The sequence below is a fragment of the Drosophila albomicans genome, chromosome 3 (assembly GCF_009650485.2).
Source record: "Drosophila albomicans strain 15112-1751.03 chromosome 3, ASM965048v2, whole genome shotgun sequence".
Classification (NCBI taxonomy): domain Eukaryota; kingdom Metazoa; phylum Arthropoda; class Insecta; order Diptera; family Drosophilidae; genus Drosophila; species Drosophila albomicans.
This window is the reverse complement of record NC_047629.2, coordinates 8,543,195-8,567,576: the sequence shown is the minus strand read 5'-3', so window position 1 is coordinate 8,567,576 and position 24,382 is coordinate 8,543,195. Positions and strand designations below refer to the sequence as shown.

Genomic DNA, 24,382 nt, shown 5'->3' with positions numbered 1-24,382 from the left:
TTTTATTAATAGAAAGTAAATGTAAATAATTAGAATTTGCCTACTTTGTCTGTTTTGATTAACAATCTGGTATACAAGATTTTGACTTCTGTGGTATATTTGTAATTAAAATTAGTCCTTCATCGGGATACCAAATATTTTATTCAGTATATTTTTAGTATTTTTGTGATATATTTTAAGAATAATACCACATTGGCTTCTTTTTATTAAAAATGAATAGTGGTTATTTATCACTTGAGTACACTCGATTGTAGTTTTTTGTTTATATATTGTTTAGCTTAATGTAATAAAAGTTAAGTTGAGATATTGTCTTAAGCCTTGTTTTTAATGTGGTGATATTTCTAATTTCACAGTAGTATATACCAAAATGTAAATTCTAAATAAATTTTTCCGTTTTTTTTTTTAAGAAATTTTCACACTTTCTGTATCTTAAATCAATGCCGCAAATTCACCTAAGTCTAACGCCGAATTGTTGCATGTTCATTGACAGTTTCCGTTGTGTGCTTTTATTTTTCGTTTCCTTTGTTTTTACCCCATCAGCAACGTGCTGCGTTGCATGTTTGCTTTGCGGAGAGCTCTCTGTTTTTATTGCGTTAGCTAGAGCGCGGAAGCAGAACACAAACCAGAACCAGAAAACGTTTCTGGGTATCGTTATTCCATAGTTGAGATGGCAAAACTGCATTTCATTGTGTTCCTGTTTTGTTGCAGGCATTTGAGGAATTGGAGGAGTTACTGGCACGCCATAACATTTGTATTGCCATTAAAGAGAAGCTCGTCAAGGATTCGGGAGTGGCGGAGGATATTGCATACGACAATATTGTGCAGAAGCTGTTGACGAAGCCGCGGGCTCGAGGTAAGTGCCACACTACCAAAAACGACAACAAAAATACACTCGGATAAGAAAATATATATTTTTGGAAATTAAATGTCAACGGATATTGTCCCTCAACGCGTTGGCACTTGCAAAACTTTCACAGTGCACCAGAGGCGTGGGGCGGAAAACAGCTTAAATGAAATGACAATATTTAAAACAACACTACGAACAATTTGCTCTGTATTTTCCTGTTTTTTGCACTGCACTTTTTACGCATTGTGCTGTTTGCAGTTACCCAGCTTCGGTTTGACAACGCTTTCAGTTGGCCACGCAGGAAATTAAAATGTTGCGCCAGGCGACTTCGTAAATGACAAAATAAACTACTAAAGGGCGTTAGCCAAATTGCTTGACTGGACTTTTCAAGCCAACAAAAAAGCAGTAAGGCAAACAAGCTGTGAAAATAAAAAAAAATTACTTACAAATTGTTTAAATGTGTTCTGGCATTTGGCTCATCTCAATTAAGCTCTCTGGAGCCATTTAAATTAAGAACATTCTCTGAAGTATCTGTTGCGCAATTGAATGGAATATTTGATTTCATATAGTCGATTGAAATAAGTACATAGTTTAAATCGAGCATATTGTAATAATATTATTTAGCAGATTTTTTGATAAATTGATTTATATATAGAACGATTACGAACGAACAAAAATGGCTTGACCACTAAAGTGAGCGATAAGTTCATTCATATTTCTTTTTTGTTCAGTTGCTTAAAGTTGTTTCACTTTTCATTCTTGTTCAGAAAAGTAACTTTTGATCCTTCCCTCGTTTTTGTCTACGTGCAAACGGATACAAAGGAGGAAATAAAATCAAACGAACGAAACGAACGACCTACTTTGGAGATCAAAAATGAACAAATAAATCTATTCAGTTAATTGAATTCTGTTTACACACCTATAGTAACATTAGTTGTAATCATTATAAATTGGATAAAAAGATTACACCATAAGTTTTTTTAATTTGCATTCATTCCTTTAAGAATTAATGACTATAAAATTCTCACTTTTGAGATCATTCTATCTTATTAGAGCATAACACAAATTTCTTACTTTTGCCCAAAAAGAAATATAAAAAACAAACAGTCACTTTTGTTATATTTAGCTTAAAATTAATTAATTAAATTTAATTTTTATGACAATTCGCAAGTTATACCCAATACCCAGAGGGTATATGCAGGAAATGTATGTAACAGGCAGAAGAAGGCATTTCCGATCCCAAAAAGTATATAAGATAAAAATTGAAGAAGTTATAAGAAGTTAGTTAAGTTATAAGAAGTTATATAAGAAATACTTTTGTATGGGATTTGGTTGACAAACAGTTTCAGTATTAGTTATCTATAGTATAATTTAAATATAGAACTTTATCAATATACCAAATGGTACATTTCTGATATTTTGCGGTATATTTTAAAATGAATACAGCACTGTTTTTGTTTTACTCGCAATGGTTATCGGGTTTGCTCGACTGTAGCTTTCTTACTTGTTTATAATTAAACTTTAATTTTGATGACAATTAATTTTTTTGTTGTTAATCATTTTTGCTGCAGCTTTAGCTTTATTTTGTTTATATTATTCCCAAATGTAAACATACTTAAATTGGCTGAACACTTTCGGGTAGAAGCTTAAGTCGTCTGAAAGCGTTGACAAACATAAATAATGAAATCTATTTCTAGAATATGAATACGAAAGCAATTATCCTCTTATTAATGCTTTGAGCGTATGAATACATCTTGTGTTTACTTGAGTTATTTTTATATGCTTGACAAAACTAATTAGAGCAATCAATTACATTAGTTTGAGGTTCCAGCTTATCATGCACTATGCGTAAACAGAAAATAAAATGATGCAAGTTATTTGTTAAATTGCCACAAGAATACTTTAGGTTTCGAGTTTTCTCTCAAGTTTGGTTTGTCAACGTCAACAGCAGTAATAAAGAGAATGGCAATTAAATACCAAAATGCAAATTAACAAAGCGATAGCAACAATAAACAATATCAAGTGCAAATCAAAAACTCAAAAGGCGTCGATGGGAATCAAACATTGTGGAAGCCAAAAACAATAAAAACGAAAAACAAAGGAATATCTTTCGATACTTAATTAAATAAGACAGAAGGGATGATTGGAGGAGATGCTTGCTGTGAGCAAAGTGTTGGCCACAACTTATCAACATGCAAACAATAAGAAATACTCTCGATGTCCTCCGCCCTTCTATGCAGCCACTTAACGGTCCGCATTTTGTCCTTCATCTTCAACTCAGACGGAGTTTCATTTTGAGTTTCTTGCCAGATTTCGGATTCTTGTGTCTCCCTGCTGCTAATGATGGACAAAGTGTAGGAGCAGACAAACATTGGCAAGACGTTCTTTTTATTGACGCCTGACTCTCGATGGTCAGCAAGGACTCGCCTTGTAAGACACTCAGTCTCCTGGTGATGTTACTTTCATTGTTATAACTTTCATTGTTATGGACAGACAAACTGAGGCTGACACACGCTCTTCCACTCACGGTTCTCAGTGCTCTGAGTGTTCTGTCTTCTGTGCCGACTGCAGTTGTCACATCTTATCAGCAACGACAGCAGCGATGTCTCCAACATCCCCTCATCTACATTTCAGCTCACATTCTCATTCTTATCGCAACTTCATTGGCGCCTTTGTTTCTCGCTGTAATTTTGCTTTACTTTCCCGCCTCTCTGGACTTTTTTGCCTTCCCTGTGCTGTGCTGTGTCCTGTGCCAAACTTATCGATTTGCTTTTGTGTCCAGCTGAAAGTTAGACGGAACTTAATCAGGCGCAGCAGCAACAGCTGCACAGCGGCAAATGGAAAACAAAACGAATCGAGACGAGACGAGTCGAAGGTAAGGGAAGGCGAACGGAAGAAGCAAAAACTTGATGATGCCTTTGTGCCTTCATGCTTCAATGTTTTCTATTGGATTTACACTCAAGCACTCGCTTTGTTCTATATGACTGACCAGCTGAAAGTTTTCGATACTAACACTGTTCTTTGCAGTCGTATTTACCGATTGCACTTACTATATAGCTTACAATAGTCAGGGGGATCAAAGAAATTGAGCAGGACGCTCAAGAAACTAGTGCCAAATCCGTAAACTTAAACCAAACTAATTCAACTTGTATCGATTACGTTTTATACTTTAACTTATCAAATCTGTTTCAGAAATATAATTCAAATATATCAAATTTTAGTTAGTAAAATAGTTGTGAAATGTAGATACAACTTGAATTGTTCTTATTTTATCAAAATAAATATGTAAAAATATGTAAAAACTTTTTGATACCAAACAAATTGTTTATTTTTTCTTATATTTATTTTGAAGTCCAATGAATATTTTTAAATTTATAATTTGTATACCCACTACTCATATGATAGTCACAATAATTGACAATAAAGGAATACGCGTTTCTTCTGATAGATTTTCATTTGAACACCATAAAATTTAGATCTTTAAAAATCGAGTTTCCATTTATGCACAAAATAATTATTATATTTATATTATTATATCATATTATTATAATTATTTAATTGCGATAAGTTTTAATGATTTGTTACGAAATATTAAGCATTTCATTAGTCGTCAATTATAAATTTGATATATGTATATAAATAAAATAAAAAACAACTAAAAAAAGCTACAGTCGTTACCCATTGTGAATAAAAGTTAAGCACAGCGGTAATATACCTTAAAAATACTAAATACAAATAAACATACTTCAAAACTTTTAAAAATAATCCAAAGATTGTGTTTAGTATATTGAAATAGTACTATTCAAAGCTTTCTGTATATTTTGGATTTGTTGCGATATATTTTTTGTATATTTGTAGCTTTCTGACTTGTTTGAATTGGTTAACTTCACATTAAGATTTATTCAATATTTTTTAAAGTAACTTTTTTAGGGTAATATTTTTGTCTCTATTCGCCAATCGATTTTCAAGACAAACAGCAAAATAGTTAATGAGGCCGTACAAGGTGCCAAGACTTTGCGTTTTTGTATGCAATGTAAAGCCTAAGTCTCAACAATAAATTCAAGCGCAAAAATGGCGAGAGTCAAGTTGACGGAATGCGATAAAGAGCAAAAACATGTCAGGGACCGACCAGAGAACACAATACATCTACACCAAGAGCACATTACATGGCAAAGTTTACCCCCGTCGGCAGTTAGCAGTTGGCAATTCGCAGTAACAGTTACAGTTACAGTTTGAAGCATAATTTTTCAGGCAACGACACGAAGAGCAGACGCGGTGGAATCTCCCACATGCGGGAGTATGCAAAACTCTTGGCGAAAATACTTTGTCAGTTTGATTAATCGACGGGTGAAATGAGCGAAGCACAAGGGCAAGGCTATAGAAGCGGCGAAAAGGGGAAGGGGAAAAGGGAAAAGGACTGTGTCGGTAAACGGCGTCAAATCAGAAATCACAATAAATAATGATTGCGAGGAAACCCTTTTTGCAAAAGGTTGGCGGCGGCTTTTGCTTTTGCGATGCTCAGTGCATTTTTTTAACGACTCCTGATGGCGCTTTTATGTAAATCAATAGACGCCACACAGAAGTCGAATGTTATTGGCCCGAATTTGTTGACTGCGACTGCTGTGCCATGTGCTTTTCATTGGCAGTCGAAGCTGATTAATGGCATGCATAAAAAGCCGAGACGGTAATTATTTTTAATATACATTTCCAAGGCAGTCTGTAACTGGCATTTGATTAATATTTGCAATTCAAGGCGTCTCTATACACATTTTTAACACCCAAAATCAATAAACAAACATGTAGCTCGACTAACAAATGCCCTCTACTGATTCCTTCCACAATTATATATGCAAACATCAAAGTGTAATATAAATAAAAAAAAAAAACGAATATTTCTCGTTCTTATCTTTGAGCCAATTCATCTAAATATCCACACCCACGTAATGATTATGGCTGCCATAGGGCATAAAAGCGAAGTGAATGCTTTTTGAAAAAATAATTGTGTACCACAGGGCGTATGATTGACGTCGTTTGCATTTGCCGTCATTTAAATTTGATCTGAAAAATGATTTGAATTGACGTTTTTATTTTATTTATTTCCTTTTTTCGTGTGTTTGAAGGTTTGTCATGTTAAATGTCAAAAAGTTTTGGCAATAAACCGTTTGTGCGGTAGAGAAGCGTGTTTTCGCTCCGGAAATACATTTTTCACACTTGTTCACAGTTGGTTAAAGCTTCGATGGCTTTCAAATAGCAGTGACGTATAAATCGAATCAAATGGCTTTATTCATGCTCCAACTTTTTTCACGCCATTTATAACTAATTAAAATAGGAACACTTTTTATAGTTTTTCATCTTATCTGCAATCAGTTTAAGAATTTAATTTAATCATGATCTTGACTTCAGCCTGTCACAGTATTTCTTTGTTTTATTGCTGTGTTGATGTCTGCCTCAATATTAAAACAGATTTCTTAAGTACCGCGCATGTTTGTCGCCAGCAGCTTGCAAATTGAATTGCAACGAAAAAGCCATAAAGAAATGAAATAAAATTGTTGAACAAATTATTGTAAAGTGGATCAGATGCCATGGGGGAAAATGGCTTGCTGAATGTGTAATACGATTAAAACACAGTTTTTCATTTTAACTCTACGTTTCTTCCCCATTTTCTTCTTCGCCTTTGCCACGCTACGAAAACTGTAAATCGTAAATGGAATTGCAAATTAAATATCTGACCTATGCTCAGGAGCCATCATTTTTGGGTCGGATCAGGAAGTGCGGCAAGTAATGCGGGCAGTGAGACGAGCAAATGCAACAGGCGCCTTCTCGTGGATTGGATCCGATGGCTGGAGTGCACGGAATCTCGTCTCTGACGACTATGAACCGGAGGCAAGTATCAAGTACAACCAGGAATAACGCAGTTGCGAAATTATGAGCTTAAGTGTGCGGGAAAGTGTGATTAATGAATCCCGAGCCGTGTTGAGCTCTTGAGGCGTCACGCCCATAGATGAGTGACTGGGGCGTGCAGTGACATGACACCAACTACAAATTTATAAATGATGGCAGCAGACAATAGACGAGACGAATGGATTCGTGCGAGCACGAGAGAGGAGACAAGTGAAAATGTTTTTGCCATGATGAATTATGGTTTAATTGAAATAAATTGTGTGCGTGTGTGTGTGTGTCTGTGTGTGAGTGGCATGGGCGTGGCAATGGCAAAATTAATTTTGGGCCATCAACCATTTGCGTAACGTACAGCATTTAGTATTCGGAGCGACTGAACTTAAATTAATTACGCATACGCAACGTGTGTGGGCTCATATTATAATATCTTGCTATTTTTCTAGGTGGAAGGCACCCTGTCCGTTCAGCCACAGGCAAATCCAGTGCACGGTTTTGAGGAATATTTTCTCAACCTAACCGTGGAGAATAACCAGCGCAATCCGTGGTTTGTCGGTACGTATGATAAAGGAGTGCAAATGGACAGCCACAGGCCAAGGGCGTCGATTGCTAATTATGTGAACTGCAATTACAGAGTTCTGGGAAGACCATTTCCAATGCCGCTATCCGGGCAGCACGACCACGCCGTATAACAACTACACACGCAACTGCACCACAAAGGAGCGACTGTCTCGCCAGAACACCGACTTTGAGGATCAGCTGCAGTTCGTTAGCGATGCGGTCATGGCGTTTGCATATGCCTTGAGGTAAGCTAACCACAGGAAACTACAGTCCGCGGAAATCATTGTTTGCGTTCGCCAACAAGCGTCAATAATTGGACCAATCCTTACAGGGACATGCATCGCGATTTGTGCGGCGGTCGTCCATCGCTCTGCGATGCCATGAAGCCAACCAAGGGAGCCGATTTACTCAAATATTTGCGCAAAGTTGAATTTAAGGGTGAGTGCGATTTGCCTGGTAAATCATTCTCGATTCTGTTGACAGCGAAAACATTTGGCAGACAGCATCTACATTTGGCCAAGCAATCAATTAGGGTCACTTAATTGCTAAACAGACATTAGCATGCATACTGACAAGATATAAAAGTCCGCTAATTATTTTGCAGATGCTTAGGTATTCGATTTTTTTACCATTAAATAAAAGTTGTTATTGAAACAGATAGTTAAAATACATTTAAATAATACACCAGACGAGCTCTCACTCCCGACGAACTGACTCTTTTATCTTCAAAGTCGATATCAGTTCTGATATATTATTAATCGATATTTCTATATGTATAATTTCAATATCGAAAACAATTGTCGCATGAACTCCCCGCTTGTTTGTGCTCGTAGTTTAGCTGCGACAAATTGATTATTTTGAGTGGGGTTGGGATAAAACAATTAGGCTAATCTCGAACAGATTACACAGACTCGAGCATAAATTATTCAAGCGGGTAACTCTTTGCGTTTACAAAAGTTTTATAGGTTAAGTTGACTATCGGCTGGAGCTCTGCTTTGGTGTTAGTGGTGTTAATTTAAGTGGTTATAACTAAAAGGAGGACGCTCTGATCCTATAGTCATAGCCTTAGTCGTAGTTACATACAGAGCTCTGGCCACAATGCGCATTGGCTATGCTTTCGAGTGGAAAATTGACTTGCTTGTCATCGTCATTGAACTCAATTTGAAACTCAATAAATTATACAAGAATGCTCGGTCGATGGCAAGCCAGGCAGCAAGCTGACGCAAAACGCGCAAATTGTCAATTTTCTGATAAGAAGAAGCCGGCTGAGGATGCCTTGGGCCATAGTCCTTGGTCCTTGGGCGTCAGGCCGTAAACGTATTTTAACCCCAAAAGCATTTGTTGTGCACAGGCCTCAGCGGCGATGATTTTCGCTTCGATGGAAACGGTGATGGACCAGCTCGCTACAATATCATACATTTCAAGCAGTCCGTAGCCGGTCAATACCGCTGGGTCAAGGTTGGCGAATACTACGAAGGGGAGCTGCGCTTAAACATGTCCGGTGAGTACACAACACACAACACACAAACACAATCACAACTGGCAACAGGTAGAACTCGATACTGATACTGATACTGATACGGGCAACATTTTATGCTATCAACATTCCAGAGGTGAAGTTCAAGCTGTTGCATCCAAAGCCACCGGAATCCGTTTGCAGTTTGCCATGCGAACGTGGCCAAGCGAAGAGATATGTCGAAGGCGAGAGCTGCTGTTGGCACTGTTTCAATTGTACAACTTATCAAGTAAGTGAAGCTTCCGCTCTGCGAACACAACAAGGCCATCAACTTGAATGCAATGCATTCAGATGGTCGCTGACGATGAGAGTCCAGTGCGAGCAAACTAACAAAAGGATGAATGTGAGCAGGGGAAGAAGGAGGAGGAGAAGCGGAAGGATTTGCCAAGAAAGTGGCGCAAGTTTCGTAATTTATTTGCCAGGCTTTTGTCGTGATTGAAATGTAATGTAGTGAATTATTGCGAGAACTAGAGGATGAAAAGGTTCGACGATGCTCAATGTGCAGGACCATAAAAAAAATTGAACAGTGCGAGAAATGTGTGTGCTTGAATGCTTGGCGAGTGGCGTCAAATGGGAAAATGAAAATGAGACTGTGAATGAAAATGAAAATGGAATTGGAGAACAAACTGCATTTAAAAGAAACAAGATTAATAGCCATGACATTCTGTTGTGGATTTAACATGAAAGAATCCAAGGAAATTTATGTTTACAGATGCTGAACAATTGAATTGACAATTAACAATTAACCTGATCTCACTTCATTCTTCAAAAGGTTAGATTTCACATGCAACTGCAGATCGAGATCTTCTCTTTAATTTTTAAGCTGTTTAACATAAAATGAGATGCAGTCCTTTTATGAAAAGTATGTATATAATGCTGTCATTTATTGAACAATCGAATTGCAGTATAATGTTGTCCTTTTCATTGTAAAATCCTGATGCTTCGTCAGTTTTCTTGGAAATTTCCTTATCATTATACAGTGCTCTTTCAACTCTTTCATGCCTTGCATATTCCACTTAAGCGGCTTATCATTACGTGCATATACGTATGAAAAATGATTGCCATGTCTTGCGTTGCATTGCGTTTCTTTCAATGTTTGTTCATTTGCAGATCCGCCATCCGGATGACGAGACACATTGCCTTGTCTGCCAACTGGGAACGTTGCCCGATGCTCACAAGAAATACTGTCGTCCAATACCGGAGGTATATCTTAGACCCGAATCGGCTTGGGCTATTGGTGCGATGGCCTTCAGTGCAACAGGCATATTGATAACGCTCTTCGTTGTGGGCGTCTTTGTGAGGTAGGTTAAAAGACTGAGAGAGAATTCAACTTCGAAAGTCCTTCACTGCATGCATGTGACAAAGTTTGCAACGTGTGTGTGGCAATTAAAAAGTTTTATATCTTTGCACATAAGTTGCAAAAGCTTCCAGCTGCTACGCAATAAGAAAATGCATTTAATTGGAGCGGCATTCGCATGCATAGTTTATACTAACTGAACATACTTTATAAATAATAACAAGCACGCTAACTAGAAGTATTATTTCATTCAATTCATTTCCACAGGCACAATGAAACGCCCATTGTACGTGCCTCTGGCCGCGAGTTGAGTTACATTCTGTTGGCTGGAATCTTCATGTGCTACGGCGTGACCTTTGTCCTCGTACTTAAACCAACAAATATTGTATGCGCCATTCAGCGGTAAGTGAATTTGTCTTCATTTCTAACTTCACTTCACGATTTCTCTCTCTCTCTCTCTTACAGCTTTGGAGTGGGATTTTGCTTCACGGTTGTCTACGCCGCATTGTTGACCAAAACGAATCGCATTGCTCGGATATTCAAGGCGGGCAAACAGTCGGCAAAACGACCATCATTCATTAGTCCAAAATCGCAGTTGGTGATTTGCACGTGCCTGGTCAGCGTACAGGTAAGACACTCAAATCCAATGCACAGTGTAGATACAATCTTTATCTATGTATGTTGGTTCTCTCTCCGACTGCAGATACTCATTAATGGCGTTTGGATGGTGATTGCTCCATCGCATGCGATGCATCATTATCCGACACGCGAGGATAATTTGCTCGTCTGCGACTCGTACATCGATGCCTCTTATATGATTGCGTTCTTCTATCCCATTCTCCTTATTGTGGTCTGCACTGTTTATGCGGTTCTCACTCGCAAGATTCCCGAGGCATTTAATGAGTCCAAGCATATTGGTAAGTTTGGCTAATTTATATAATTTATGAAGTAGTTTTGCACATTTGCAACATTTTGTAGCATACTTTTTGGGGCCAATGGAATTAATTATTTTATTAATTTGAACTCTATTCATTATTTTGTAATATTTTCCATAATACTGTAAACAAAATTTACTCACCCTCAGATGACGATTGTTTAATCTCTTATTCTTTATTTGACATTCACTTATTTCGTTAACAGATGAATATCGATAAGTCATCGATATCAGTGTTGCAAAACGATAAGTTGTCAGATTATCTGTTTCTTTCAATAATTTAATTTATTTAACAGAGGAATTTTTAAGTGGTGAGACCGTGAATTTTTTTCCATGCCAAATTTAGGCGCATAAAAGTTGAACAAAAAAACGGTCACTCTAAAATTTGTGAAACTTGCGATAGATTTCGTAGATCGATTATTTCGTTAATTTGGGAACAACTCGAATACTAATATTGCACTAGTATTCGTACAACACTATAAACAATTTACTTCTAAATCATTCTGTTAAAACAACAGTTTCAATAAATAATTTAAGTTAAAAACAAAGACAAGATTCGTAATAGGAATGTAGGAATAATTGATAATAAATAATTGAAATTGTTTCTATTAATATATAATATCACAGATAATACTACACTAGAAAATATATGTACACGAATGTATGTTTGTACTCTATGCATCATTCACATTAAGATTTATTTAAGACACTCTGGCATGCACTTCATGTGACTCGAGAAAGTAAATTATTTGCTTCAAATGAAATCGGACACAAGACTTGGTCTAATTGTACTTAATCTTAATGCTAAATGAACTGATCTCCGCATAAATAATTCACTCGATTTATGTGTACACCTTTAATTGGCTCATTCCAGGCTTCACCATGTACACCACCTGCGTCATTTGGCTGGCCTTTGTGCCATTGTACTTTGGCACAGCCAATCACGTGCCTCTGCGAATTACGAGCATGTCGGTGACCATTAGCTTGTCCGCCAGCGTGACGATTGCGTGTCTGTTCTCACCAAAGGTAAGACATAACATAATCATTAGCAATTTATTTTGTTTGTCTGGTAATTCGCGAACTCATTGGCAGTTAGTCACTGCTAATTGCATTATTTTATAATTATGAGAATCATGATTTGATGCCATTATCTGATTACGTCCATGTAATAATGTGTTTGGATATCAAATTGTTTGTTATCTGTTAAGCAGCGCTCAATTTTAGTATTATTAATCATTCTATAGCAGATAATTTCTGCTTATTGTCTTTTTACATGCTTTATATTTTCGGTATTTGTGGTTTTAATATATTAATATTATACCTGGTGTGCTATCGGAAGGGCAAGATGTTTAATATATGTAAAGTATATTTCATTAAATTATATTTTATTGTTATACTGAGTTTGTATAACTTATCAAGGAATATCTTTAAACCCATTGGTATATCTATGGTATTTATCAATGCTTATTTTGAGCAATAATATTGAACCTGTAGAAGATAATTTCTGACCTTTCTTCTACTATATAACTATCTCTACATATTAAGTATTTACGGATTGGTCTCTTTAGTTTTGCGAATAGTCAGAAGTCCCACGGAGCCGAATTAGAAACATGCAATGGTTGCTGAATGATATGCGTCGATGTTTTCGTGGAACGAGTGCAGAGTTTAGCGGTTTCAATACCAAACGAGATGTGTCTTTTCGTTGGCCCCAAATGGTATATGAAAATCGTTTTCCTACGATTCACACTATGGTGTCTAACAATGAACTGCCGACTTTTGAGCATTGGTCATCTGTTGACGTCGATGGTCGTTAGGAGCGCTCCAAGTCATCAATACGTTCCCGACCCTCATTGAAGTCTTTGTGCTACTTATAATCATTTTCCAGCGACATGGTTGTATCACCAAAGACCTTCCGCAACATCGTCAACGTTTCCGTAGCTGAAATTTTATTCCACAAACCAAATTTGATTTCACTTCTCCGCTCAATTAAGTCAGACATTATTAAAATCGAAAAATGCACTGTTATATATTACTGATAATGATATTGACATGAAATGTCGCCCAGATGTCATTAACAGTCCTGTCAACTCAAGAAAAGAAAAGAACTAGCCAGAAATGTTAAGCACGCGAACTTTATTCCTTACTTTTTGGCTATAGTATTATGTATTTATAAATGATTATTTTCCGCAATAGTAATAAGGCTATATCAGATAATTTCTTAACATATGTATAACTATCCATAAATACTCAAAATAAAACATATCTATCGTTTTATATCGATCGTCAATTTTGCTTTTAGTATTGCGAAATATTTAACAGACCTCTTACAAACATATATGTATTATATTTTATATGTATATTTTAAACTTTAAAGTATTACAGACATTATTTCCTGATCATTCGTTAAATTGATACTTATTTTTATTCTTAATACTATGCTACTTATTAGGGCATACATAGCTTCAAGCTCATTACGAGCAAATATAAATTTAGTGCACACTTGCAAAGCATCATATTGTCAATTACTCTTGATAAGTGGACATACTTTTTAGATAACTTATGCTTGAATATTTTGTTGCATTTTAAAGCATCCAATCAAGTTGGACATTAAAAAACTTTTAACGACAAACTGTCTCTATCATTTTCCCCCATTCGTTGCGTCTTCCACATTCAATGAAGACTAAAGGCCATGGCTTTTGCCACAGCATTTTTAATAATGTTTCATTATTGGTCATTAATTTTGAGGCAAACTGCAACTTAAGCGTAATATGCTTGCGGAGAAATTTATGGACACAGTTTGCAGTCTGCTGTCTTTGGTTGGGGATTACTCTGGATTGGCTTAAGTTCTCACCAAGTTTCGCATTGTGCATTAAAGTTCACTTACTGCTAACTTGGACACTTTCAAGATTTACAGCACTTGAGTGAAAAGACACTTGAGCTTGCACCTCAGTTGATAAATTCCAATAAAAACTACTAAATAATGGAAATATTTACACGTTTTAAAACAATATTTCAATGGTGAATGACCGAGGCTAATCTTGAATTATTTAGTTGCCAGAAAATGCTAGAAATAATGAAAAAAATGTTAGTTTCGCTTTGTGAATAGAAAATCCACTTGGGTTATCTTGGAATGCTCGTGTTCTTATAGAAGCAATAAATACTAAGCGTAGTTGTCGTTGTTATTAAGCGGGCGGCAAAATGTGACCTCTGCTTGGGCCAAGCGAGCTTGTGCCACATTTGCTATCAGATGTCACATAATGCACACACTTTGCTTCACATATACATATACATATGTATAGTACCTGCTGCCTGTTGGCCTGCTATAAACACCTCAAGCCATAAAAATGCAATTTAGTATTTGCTGCTAAACGGCACAACAACAAATAGCCGAGCGCACACAAAGCAACCGGGATCACTGAACCATGGGAACAAACTAGATCCTAGCCAAGCAACTTGGCCCTACCACGCCCACAACAGGACCCCAGAGGGTTGAGAGCGCCAGAGCCAGAGCCAGAGCTAGTAAGCAACTTCCGAGCACTCATTCTCTAAATGTGTCGGCTCTGCCTTTTACGTATTTCTCTGGCTTGCCTCTTGCTCGCCTCTCTTGATGTCCGCATCCGTGTCCGTGTCCGGCTGGGCTGCTTCCTGGTGTGCGGTGTGTGTTGCCTTGTTTGTTTGTATAAGAAAAACAATAATAAACGGCGGCAAATGGCAGCCAAACAATGTCACGCCAAGACGGAAATGGCACCGAGCGTTACGTAACGCAGTAGCTTGAGTTTAAACGTTACGTTGCGCCTTGACTAACGTCAAAGGAGCGTTGACAATTTAATGGCTCGGAATTGTAGGTGAATGTCGCGACGACTTTGCCTGTATTTGGTGTCAGTAGACTTTTGATAATAATTACCGTGGCCACAAAACGGGAAATTACTAATGGCTCGCCAGCGCCTTGGGGGCGTGTCTCGCAACGAATCAGCAAAAACAACAACAAAAGAAACAACAGTAGCAATTGCATGAACAGTAGAAAGGCAGCAAACAATATAAACAGTATTAAATTAACAGCATTGGGAACAGGAACAGCCACTAAAGTTTGAACAGAGGGAACAACAAGAGTGCAGAGTGAAAAATTAAGAACTTTCTTCCTTCAATCAAGAATTTGCGGTGTCTAATAAGCATCGAAGCTGAAAGTTCTGGATTTAAATACAAAATTCTACCTTTAAGACTTATAATAAATATGGATAATTTGAAGCTCATTTTAGAATTGTGTCTCAAATGATATGTTCTTAAATTAAAAAGGAAAAATTAAGAAGCATAAAGCTTTAATTATGCATAAAAAAAAAAGTTTGAAATCAGCAAGAAAGTAAGCTACAGTTAAGTTTGCTAGACTTTGAGATACTAGCTACTAATACAACGAGATTATACCGAAGATTATATTTGGTATGTCGATGTAGTATGATCTATATTTCTAGTGTTTGATTTATTTTTAGTATTTTTGAGGTATATTAAATCAGTAAAATTAATACCGCACTGTTTTCCTTTCATTACTTATTACAATTTAAAAATGTTGTTTATTAATACATATTTATTTGCACACAAATTTGTTTTCTTAATATTTCCTATAATTTTTAATGTTTCATATCCGAACCGATTAAGCTGTGAAGTCAAGAAAAATTGACGTCGTCATTACTTTATGTAGTAATAGTAAACTGTTATACTAAAATTCTAGACCGATACAGGTTTGATTTAAGAATATTATTTAAATCGAATTGTACTGTATTTTTCTGAGTGTGGTAACAGTTAGATGACTAACAAAACTTAGAACAGTGAGAATAGGAACAGTAGCTCAAGTGTATACAACACGTCTACAGTAGTAACACTTGCAAATGTATGAACAGCAAAAACAGGGGGCTTCACGTACAATGGGGCGTATGATTAATGAATGGCCCAGCTGAACAGCTGAATGGTCTAGGCCGCATTTGACTGGATAATTGAAGCTGAAACTGTTGAAAGCCTAAAGTGACTCCACTCCCACTCTTTTCCCCAGCTCTACATAATTCTTGTGCGGCCGGAGCGCAATGTGCGCCAGAGCATGATGCCTCCCCGTTATGGCAATATGCATCGCACGGCTGGCACGGGGCCCTCCTCAATGATGGCCGCAGCGGTTGTAACGGCTGCCACGTGCGCCCAGGAAGAGAAATTACAGAAACATATCACGCCCACGGAAACAGGTTGGTTACCAGTATTATTTCTAACGATTCTAGTACTTTTCCATTTTTCGTACCTGCTTGCATTGTGAATTTGTTTTTTTTTTTTGGCGCATCTATTGCAGAGCATTCGGTAAAGACGAAAAAGCTGTGCGAAATGGCCACACAGACGATTGCACTGTCGAGTATTTTCACGTCCCTAGATAACAATGCCTACAATCAAATACCCTATGCCGATCAATATGTGCCAAATAACACAACTACAGCCACACCCACAGCCTCTAATGGCAATGGCAATGGCATCGAGAGCTGCAGTCAGGACGAGCAAGTGGTGTCCAACAACAACAAAATCAATCAGCAACAACACGGCCAGCAGCAGCAACAGCAGGCGAATGTTGTTGTTGTCGTTGCAACAGCGAGCAATCATATTGCCACTAGCAGCAGTCCAGCAACAGCAACAACAGCAGCAGCAGCACTGGCAACAACAACTGCAACTGTTAGCGCATCAGATGCGGAAGCTTCGTCGGCCACAACAAATGGTGGCAGCAAGCGAGCTCCAGTGTTGCAGACTAATTTATAGCTAAACGCGCAGCAATTGCAACAGCAGCTGCTGAAGGAGCAACAGCGTCAGCTACTGCAGCAGCAGCAGCAGCAGCAGCATCTTGATGATGCTGACGTGAAACCAGTTGCAACTGAATCTGCCGCAGGCGGCGACGTTGCAAGCAATGGCAGCGGCAGCATCAGCGGAAGTGCAACAACGATTGGTAATGGTAGCAGCAGCAGCAAAAAGCGTTCTGCGATTCCAGTTTAAAGAGGCTACAACCACAACAAAAAGAAGAACAGGTATCTATAGATAGAACTTAACAAAAAAAAAAAAGAAATACTTAAGTAAATTCAAGCCAAACAAATGTTCGTAAAACGACGAAGAAAAGGCGACGGCATTACAATAAATTAATTTTGGTTTCTGTTGAGCAGAAATGAAATGCATTTGAATAGCATAATTTCACAATAACGCCACTTCGTCTGCCAATTTTGGCAGTTATTTAAATTGTAAAATATTTACAATAAACCCAACGAATGAGTCGTAGCAAGAACAAATTGTCAGCCAGATATAATTGAATCATTTCGATTTTGCGGAAACTGTTTTAAATGTTTTAAATCTACGATTAAGCTTAACTAGTTATAGCTAGCATGTGGTTTGGTTGCAATCGCAACAAAGGTTACCAAAACAACAAAACAAAAACAACAACAAAAATGTGATATAATTTCAAAAATGTGTGTTTTCTGAAACCAAAACCAAAAACAAAATAAGAAAAAACTAAACTCGTACTAACTGTTAGTCTAAGTTGAAAAAGCATTTAAAGTTAAGTCACATTCACACTATGATCTTATATGTTACAAAAGGGTTGCACAACCACTACATAACAACAACAACAAAAAGCCAAAACAAAACAAGCTGCAACCCTTTTGCAACGTGGCAGAAATGGCGGCGTCTTTTGACAATTACATTTACTTTGTTGTTTGAGCCCTGCAACTTGGTAGATTTAATTGTGTAAAGTGGATCCAAAGGCGTCAGAGGCCGATAGTATAATTATAAGCACAGTAAGTTTTGTAAATACACACACACACCCACACACACATACACTCTCCAAATAGTTAAGTGTTTTCTTTGTGTAATACATAACGACAGAACATAATATTACGTATACGTACCGCGGTCTGGCATACGAGCAAGCTTATCGACGAGTATGTCAGTTGAGATTATAAGTGATAAATACCAAAAAAAAAAAAAAAAAGAAAACCACTTATTATTAAATTGATATAAAGATTATATTTAAATATAATAAAATCTAGCCAAATTAAAAGAGTTTAATTGTTAGCGAAATGCATGTATGTAATATTCCCCTTGTATGTATATCTGTGTGTGTGTTTTTTATGTAAATATTATTACAATTTGCATATGAGAATACCAAGCATATTCATACAACTGAGTGTCTCTACTATCTAACTGCAGTATACAAACAAATATTGTACAACAAATAATTCAAACACTAATATTAACATAAAGATCAAATAAAATTATGCTAAATGTTGTTAAGTGGCATATATTTACGAGAACTTACATTGAGCAAACTATCAATAAAATAAAAACACTAATTAATTCCAAATCAACGTGTGTTTTATTCACTACTGAGTACCAAAGCTTCGCCAACTGCCAGTTCCAGCTCCTTTGATGCATAGCCGGCTCTATTAGAATATTTTTACAGAGCAATTTAATAGAAATTCCTAACAAAAATATATCTTACTTACCCCTCGGATTTGATGGAGTCCATACTGCGAATCAGCAGAACCAAATCGGATGGCAAGGTTTTATCAAACTCCGACAAATCAACTGTGATCGACGCAGACCCAAAGTTGCAGACGTAAAAAATGCTATTAGCGCCAGACAGTGACCTAAATGTAGAAAGACAATTAAATAATTTTTAAGTATTTGCTACCTATTTGAGGAATGCTTGAAACTGTTATTATTAGCTGTAGAGAAATTGATTTGTTATATTATTTTTTTCTTTGCATTTCTTCTAGATTGTTTTTCCTTAAAACAAAACGATTGTGAGACGCCAAGTATCCATTTTAAAGCTTAAAGCTAAGCAGTAAAGAGGCGAAAGTGTGGGTTAAAATCTAACGAAAGCATAGTATGCTTAGCATACCTCTAAAATGTACAATATATTTGGTATGTCAATATACCATTACATACAATTTTTACTATAGAGTAAAAATCACAATACAATTAAATTCTGACAATCTCAGCCAATCCTTACTATGCCATAATACTTCTTGATTAACTTCAACAAAAGTTTTCAGCAGTAAGAATGATTTCGGGAGAACTTAGCTTAAAAATTACAGGCAACTGGACAACCGAAAATAATGTAATATACGACGAGTACCACAAGAAAGTTTGACACAGAATGACAGAAGGAATGTCTCGCTTGTCGGAAGTTACCTCTTTCATATTTTTCGCACTTTTCAGCTAGCTATAGCTGGTGCAATAAATATAAATAAAACTAACACATCACTCACCGCTTAATCACGAAAACATCGTCGCTCAGCACCGCGTACTTTGTGCTTCCATTCTGCAGCGTTTTCGAGCTTCGTCGCAATGCAATAAGGGATTTGTAGATGGTCAGATGGGAATGATCTGCCGCTGATTCAGTGGCCACATTAATAGTCTCATAGTCAGCGGCCAATGGCAGCCAGGTCGTTTCACCTGTGGAGAATCCTGCATTGGTACCATTTGTCCACTGGAAGGGCGTGCGTTCAGGATCTCTGGTGTATTGCTCGTAGATGTCGGCATTAGAATTGCATCCCCAAGGATCCACAGTGTCCTCCCAGCTAATCCAACCATCAGTCATGCCTAACTCCTCGCCTTGGTAAGTGACACTGGCTCCTGGCAGTATCATGACCAGCATATTCATGGCATCAATGAACTCGGCTCCATATCGACTGGCAGCTCGACGCTTGTCATGATTACCCAGCTGAAGAAAACATGTTTAAGGTAGAGCTAAAGTCAAAATTAAAAACATTTCATACCACCCAATTTGCCGTGCGTCCTGCTGGCATATTCTGTAACCAGAGATCGATGGCTTCCTGCACATTGCTGGCACTCAGACCACTCTTCTCCATCACAGTAATTAAATTGAAATTGAATGGCAGGTGAGCTCCATTCACCGATCGATTGCCATAAAACTGCATGGTAAACCAAGCCGGAGAGTAAGTCTCTATGAGCAGCACACTCGAATTGCCGCCATAGATTCGCTTATGATCATCGAGCACTGTACGCCATTGATAAACCATGTCCACAGTCTCCGGCTGGTTTTCAATGTACGTCGTTGTCAAGTAGTCACGATCGTCTGCATCATCTGTGGCTCCGCTAACAACCTCATCGGGATATTGACCTTCTGCATCGGGCAGCACTTCAAATAGGGGTGGCAAAGCATCACATCTGAATCCCGACACGCCCTCATTCAGCCAATATCGCAGCACTCGCTTCATCTGAGCTACCACATCTGGATTGCGGTAATTGAGATCAGGTTGTTGCACTGCAAACTGATGCAAGTAATACTGCTGACGTTCCTCGTTCCATTCCCAGGCGCTGCCTCTAAAATATTGCAACCAATTTGTTGGCGGTTCCCGCACTCCAGTCGACGCATTCACTTTGCCATCATGCCACACATAGTAATCCTGGTATCCCTTCTCCCGCTTCACAGACTTCTTGAACCATTCGTTTTCATCACTGGAATGATTAGGCACAAAGTCCAAGATAATCTTTAGCTCCAATTCGTTGGCTTTCTTAATGAGGTTTCTGAAGTCTTCTAACGTGCCATACTCTGGCTGTATGTCGAAGAAATCAGAGATGTCATAGCCAAAGTCCACCATGGGAGACTTGAAAATGGGAGAGAGCCAAGCAGCTGTTACGCCCAGCTCCTTGAGATACTCCAGCTTACTGGTGATGCCATTCAGATCTCCGATGCCATCCCCATCGGAGTCCATGAAGGAGCGCGGATAGATCTGATAGAACTGTGCAGTTTCCCACCAGTCCTTAGAAGACGTCGTTGTGGAGGCCGCATCTTGGCAAGCCTGGCCAAACACACTCAGGAAAAGCACGCCCAGCAGCAAGTGTACTGCTCTATTGCAAAGAAAACTCATTTTGTTCGTACTCAATGGGGATAGTTGCCTTTTTATAGCTACGCATAGAGAAGTTAGATAATGAGCGATAAGCGAGAACGTTGTAATACGAGTACATTTCGTTGCAACTGGTCAACTGATTATAAAAGAAGGCAGAAGTTGAAGAGGAAGTGCCAAGCATCTCAAGGAGTTATTTCAAGTGCGGAATGTTTTTACAGGGTATTTTATTTTCGCCACACTAATCCGCGTTTCATTCAATGTGCATTTGAGAACTTGGCAAATTCCTCGGCTACTTGAGTTTCGCTTATCATTTAAGTCCAGTTAAGTAGGCCAGTTTGGCAGCTATAAATGCCCCAGCGCTGACCTTCTATTGGTTCAGTGGGTAAAATGCAACCTCTGCAACTGCCAATTGTATTTATCTGCCTGCTGGCTCTTGGCCAAGCTTGCCAGGACTCAGCTTCAACAACGACTACTAAGGACTGGTGGGAAAATGCACAGTTCTATCAGATCTATCCCCGCTCCTTCATGGACTCCGATGGAGATGGCATCGGAGATCTGAATGGCATCACCAGTAAGCTGGAGTATCTCAAGGAGCTGGGCGTAACAGCTGCTTGGCTCTCTCCCATTTTCAAGTCTCCCATGGTGGACTTTGGCTATGACATCTCTGATTTCTTCGACATACAGCCAGAGTATGGCACGTTAGAGGACTTTAGAAACCTCATTAAGAAAGCCAACGAATTGGAGCTAAAGATTATCTTGGACTTTGTGCCTAATCATTCGAGTGATGAAAACGAATGGTTCAAGAAGTCTGTGAAGCGGGAGAAGGGATACCAGGATTACTATGTGTGGCATGATGGCAAAGTGAATGCGTCGACTGGAGTGCGGGAACCGCCTTCAAATTGGTTGCAGGCTTTTCGGGGAAGCGCTTGGGAATGGGTCGAGGAACGTCAGCAGTATTACTTGCATCAATTTGCAGTACAGCAGGCGGATTTGAATTATCGTAATCCCGATGTGGTTGCTCAGATGAAGCGAGTGTTGCGATATTGGCTGAATGAGGGCGTGGCAGGCTTCAGATGTGATGCAGTTCCCGTATTATTTGAGGTGGAACCCGATGAGAATGGACAGTATCCTGACGAAGGATTGAGTGGCCTGACCGATGATGTAGACAATCGCAACTATTTGAAGAACGAATTGATTGAGAATCGCCCTGAGACCATTGACATGTCCTACCAGTGGCGCACTGTGATGGACGATTATCAGCGCATTCATGGCGGGGAGACGAGAGTATTGCTTATTGAGACTTATGCTCCGCCTGCCTACACAATGCAATTTTACGGCAATCGGTCGGTGGAAGGCGCCCATCTGCCGTTTAACTTCAATCTGATTACAGTGCCTGCTAGCAGTGGTGTCTCAGCTGGTTCCATTAAGACAGCCGTGGATAACTGGCTGCTGAATATGCCGTCGGGACGCACTGCTAATTGGGTGATTGGCAATCATGATCAACGTCGAGCTGCCAGTCGCTATGGTGTGGCAAATACGGATGCCATGAATATGCTGGTCATGATACTGCCAGGCGCCAGTGTGACTTATCAGGGCGAGGAGCTGGGCATGACTGACGGCTGGATCAGCTGGGAAGACACTCAAGATCCAGCTGCCTGTAATGCTAACGAAGACACCTACGAAGAATTTACTCGCGATCCGTCTCGAACTCCCTTCCAGTGGACAAGTGACACCAATGCGGGCTTCTCCACTGCTGCCAAGACTTGGCTGCCTCTCGCCAGTGACTATGAGACTGTTAATGTGGCTATGGAAAGTGCTGCATCCAAGTCGCATCTGACCATCTACAAGTCGCTCATAGAGTTGCGCAAGGGTTCGAAGACACTACAGAATGGTGCCACCAAATATGCTGTGCTCAATGAGGAAGCGTTTGTAGTCAAGCGGTGAGTTTAGTGGTATTCAAAATGTTTCTCTTTACTAACTGAATATTTTTTCAGCTACTTATCTGGCTATCCCATCATCGTTTACGTGGCCAATTTGGGCAATGCCAGTCTTACAGTTGATCTACAAGAATTCGACACGACTTTGGCGTCCTCATTAACTATGGAAATAAGCAGCTTAGATTCTCAGAAGACAGAGGGGTAAGTTTTGGGCAAAAGAATGTGTATTTAAAAAAGAGGAATGCACCGTGAATTTTTGGGGTACTCATATATTTTGAGATATACATATTAACTTATTTACTTAACTTAGTAATCCTCCGGCTACGAATTTAAATTATTGCGAAAAATACATCATATTTATTCATATTAACAATAATTTAATTCAATTCAATTCAATTAATATATTACCCACATTGCCTCAAAGATTATTAATAGTTTGAAAATGTATAATTGCGTTTAATCTTTGATTATTTAAAATGATATTAAGATGCGAGATAAACAGTGCACATAATTGGTATTGTGGTTATTCACAATATTGAAGCCATCTCTAAAGAGTTAATAAGACACAGCTCAGTGGCAGATGTATTGTTGCTCAGAACAGTTTCCCGAAATGATTTTAATCACGCTTAATTGCCATCATTCTTTAAAGATGGGTAACGAGTATTGCTATGTTAAGTCGGCTGGAACTAACATTGAACTTTCTTTTTCCTACTTTTCTCAGCGCATTGATTGAAGTCAGCAGCATTGCGTTGTCTGCCGGAGAAGCTTTGGTCCTTACATCGATTTAAATGCAACAAAGTTCTTTGCAATTATTTAATTTTAAGCCTAACCAATTAACTTGTCTATCGCATACTTGAATAAAAAACAAGTTGTACACATCTCTGGCTTTTACATTCTCCTTTCTCAAGGGCTCAAAGCAAAGGCGCCGCCGCTTATATAAATAAATAAACAAATAAATCGACAAACAAGACACTCACACTCCTTGTACTCGAAAAAGGTAAAAGTGTATCCGTATATGTGTATTCTCTCTCTCTGTTTTACGCATTCCCCGTCTCCTTATTTTTTGGTTCAAGTGCCTGATATGCTTCTGGACTGCCTGTTAAGAGACATGAGAGGGGCTTGGCATTTAAAGTGTTTACACAGAAATTAAAGTCAAACCCTCGTGTTTTTATTTCGCATTTTATGTTTTGGCACAGCAACCGATAGGCAAAGCTCTCGTATGCTTAATACTAAATAAATACTCAGCAAAGTTTGGTGTTTGTCATGTTTGCAAGAGCCTATCTTAACCAACAACATTCGCAGTCGCCTTTGAAGTCGAAAATATAAGAGCGAGGGCTGGTTCAATTTTTATTCTAATTTTAAAAGTAATGAAATTTAGTTTAAATTGAAACATAAACACTGTACGGAATGTTTTTTAATTCCCATTTTGAAAATATAAAACCAAAACAATGCGGTATAAATTTTAAAATGACCATGTAAATATATTGAACAAAATCCAAGGCTATATTTGG

The 24,382-nt window shown here is 38.3% G+C and overlaps 3 protein-coding genes across 6 annotated transcripts in view; 2 read left to right on the top strand and 1 right to left on the bottom strand.

The window, feature by feature from the left end:
* LOC117569595 (metabotropic glutamate receptor 2) overlaps positions 1-18,347 on the top strand; it is a 71,544-nt gene extending 53,197 nt beyond the window's left edge. For 2 of the 4 annotated variants that reach the window (XM_052005151.1, XM_052005152.1), the window contains 13 exons: positions 709-853; positions 6,588-6,730; positions 7,189-7,297; positions 7,377-7,548; positions 7,635-7,741; positions 8,655-8,804; positions 8,915-9,048; positions 9,930-10,120; positions 10,384-10,518; positions 10,582-11,033; positions 11,925-12,076; positions 16,092-16,275; positions 16,377-18,347. In XM_052005151.1, coding sequence (XP_051861111.1) covers positions 709-853; positions 6,588-6,730; positions 7,189-7,297; positions 7,377-7,548; positions 7,635-7,741; positions 8,655-8,804; positions 8,915-9,048; positions 9,930-10,120; positions 10,384-10,518; positions 10,582-11,033; positions 11,925-12,076; positions 16,092-16,275; positions 16,377-16,831 — 2,529 coding nt within the window. In that variant the 3' untranslated portion in view covers positions 16,832-18,347. The remainder of the gene's footprint in view (positions 1-708; positions 854-6,587; positions 6,731-7,188; positions 7,298-7,376; positions 7,549-7,634; positions 7,742-8,654; positions 8,805-8,914; positions 9,049-9,929; positions 10,121-10,383; positions 10,519-10,581; positions 11,034-11,924; positions 12,077-16,091; positions 16,276-16,376) is intronic. The other 2 variants (XM_034250829.2, XM_034250830.2) reach the window with 2 other exon arrangements.
* On the bottom strand, positions 18,341-20,946 carry LOC117569597 (maltase A1). The gene is made up of 4 exons (XM_034250832.2): positions 19,840-20,946; positions 19,330-19,784; positions 18,562-18,705; positions 18,341-18,498 (listed from the first exon to the last, which is right to left on the bottom strand). Exons 1-4 carry the CDS (start codon positions 20,797-20,799, stop codon positions 18,432-18,434), a joined length of 1,626 nt encoding a protein of 541 aa, XP_034106723.2. The 5' UTR covers positions 20,800-20,946; the 3' UTR covers positions 18,341-18,431.
* Positions 20,947-21,293: 347 nt separating this feature from the next.
* LOC117569598 (maltase A1-like) lies at positions 21,294-23,751 on the top strand. Its single transcript, XM_034250833.2, has 3 exons — positions 21,294-22,874; positions 22,929-23,072; positions 23,593-23,751. The coding sequence occupies exons 1-3, from the start codon at positions 21,322-21,324 to the stop codon at positions 23,657-23,659; spliced, it is 1,764 nt and encodes a 587-aa protein (XP_034106724.1). The 5' UTR covers positions 21,294-21,321; the 3' UTR covers positions 23,660-23,751.
* Positions 23,752-24,382: the final 631 nt, after the last annotated feature.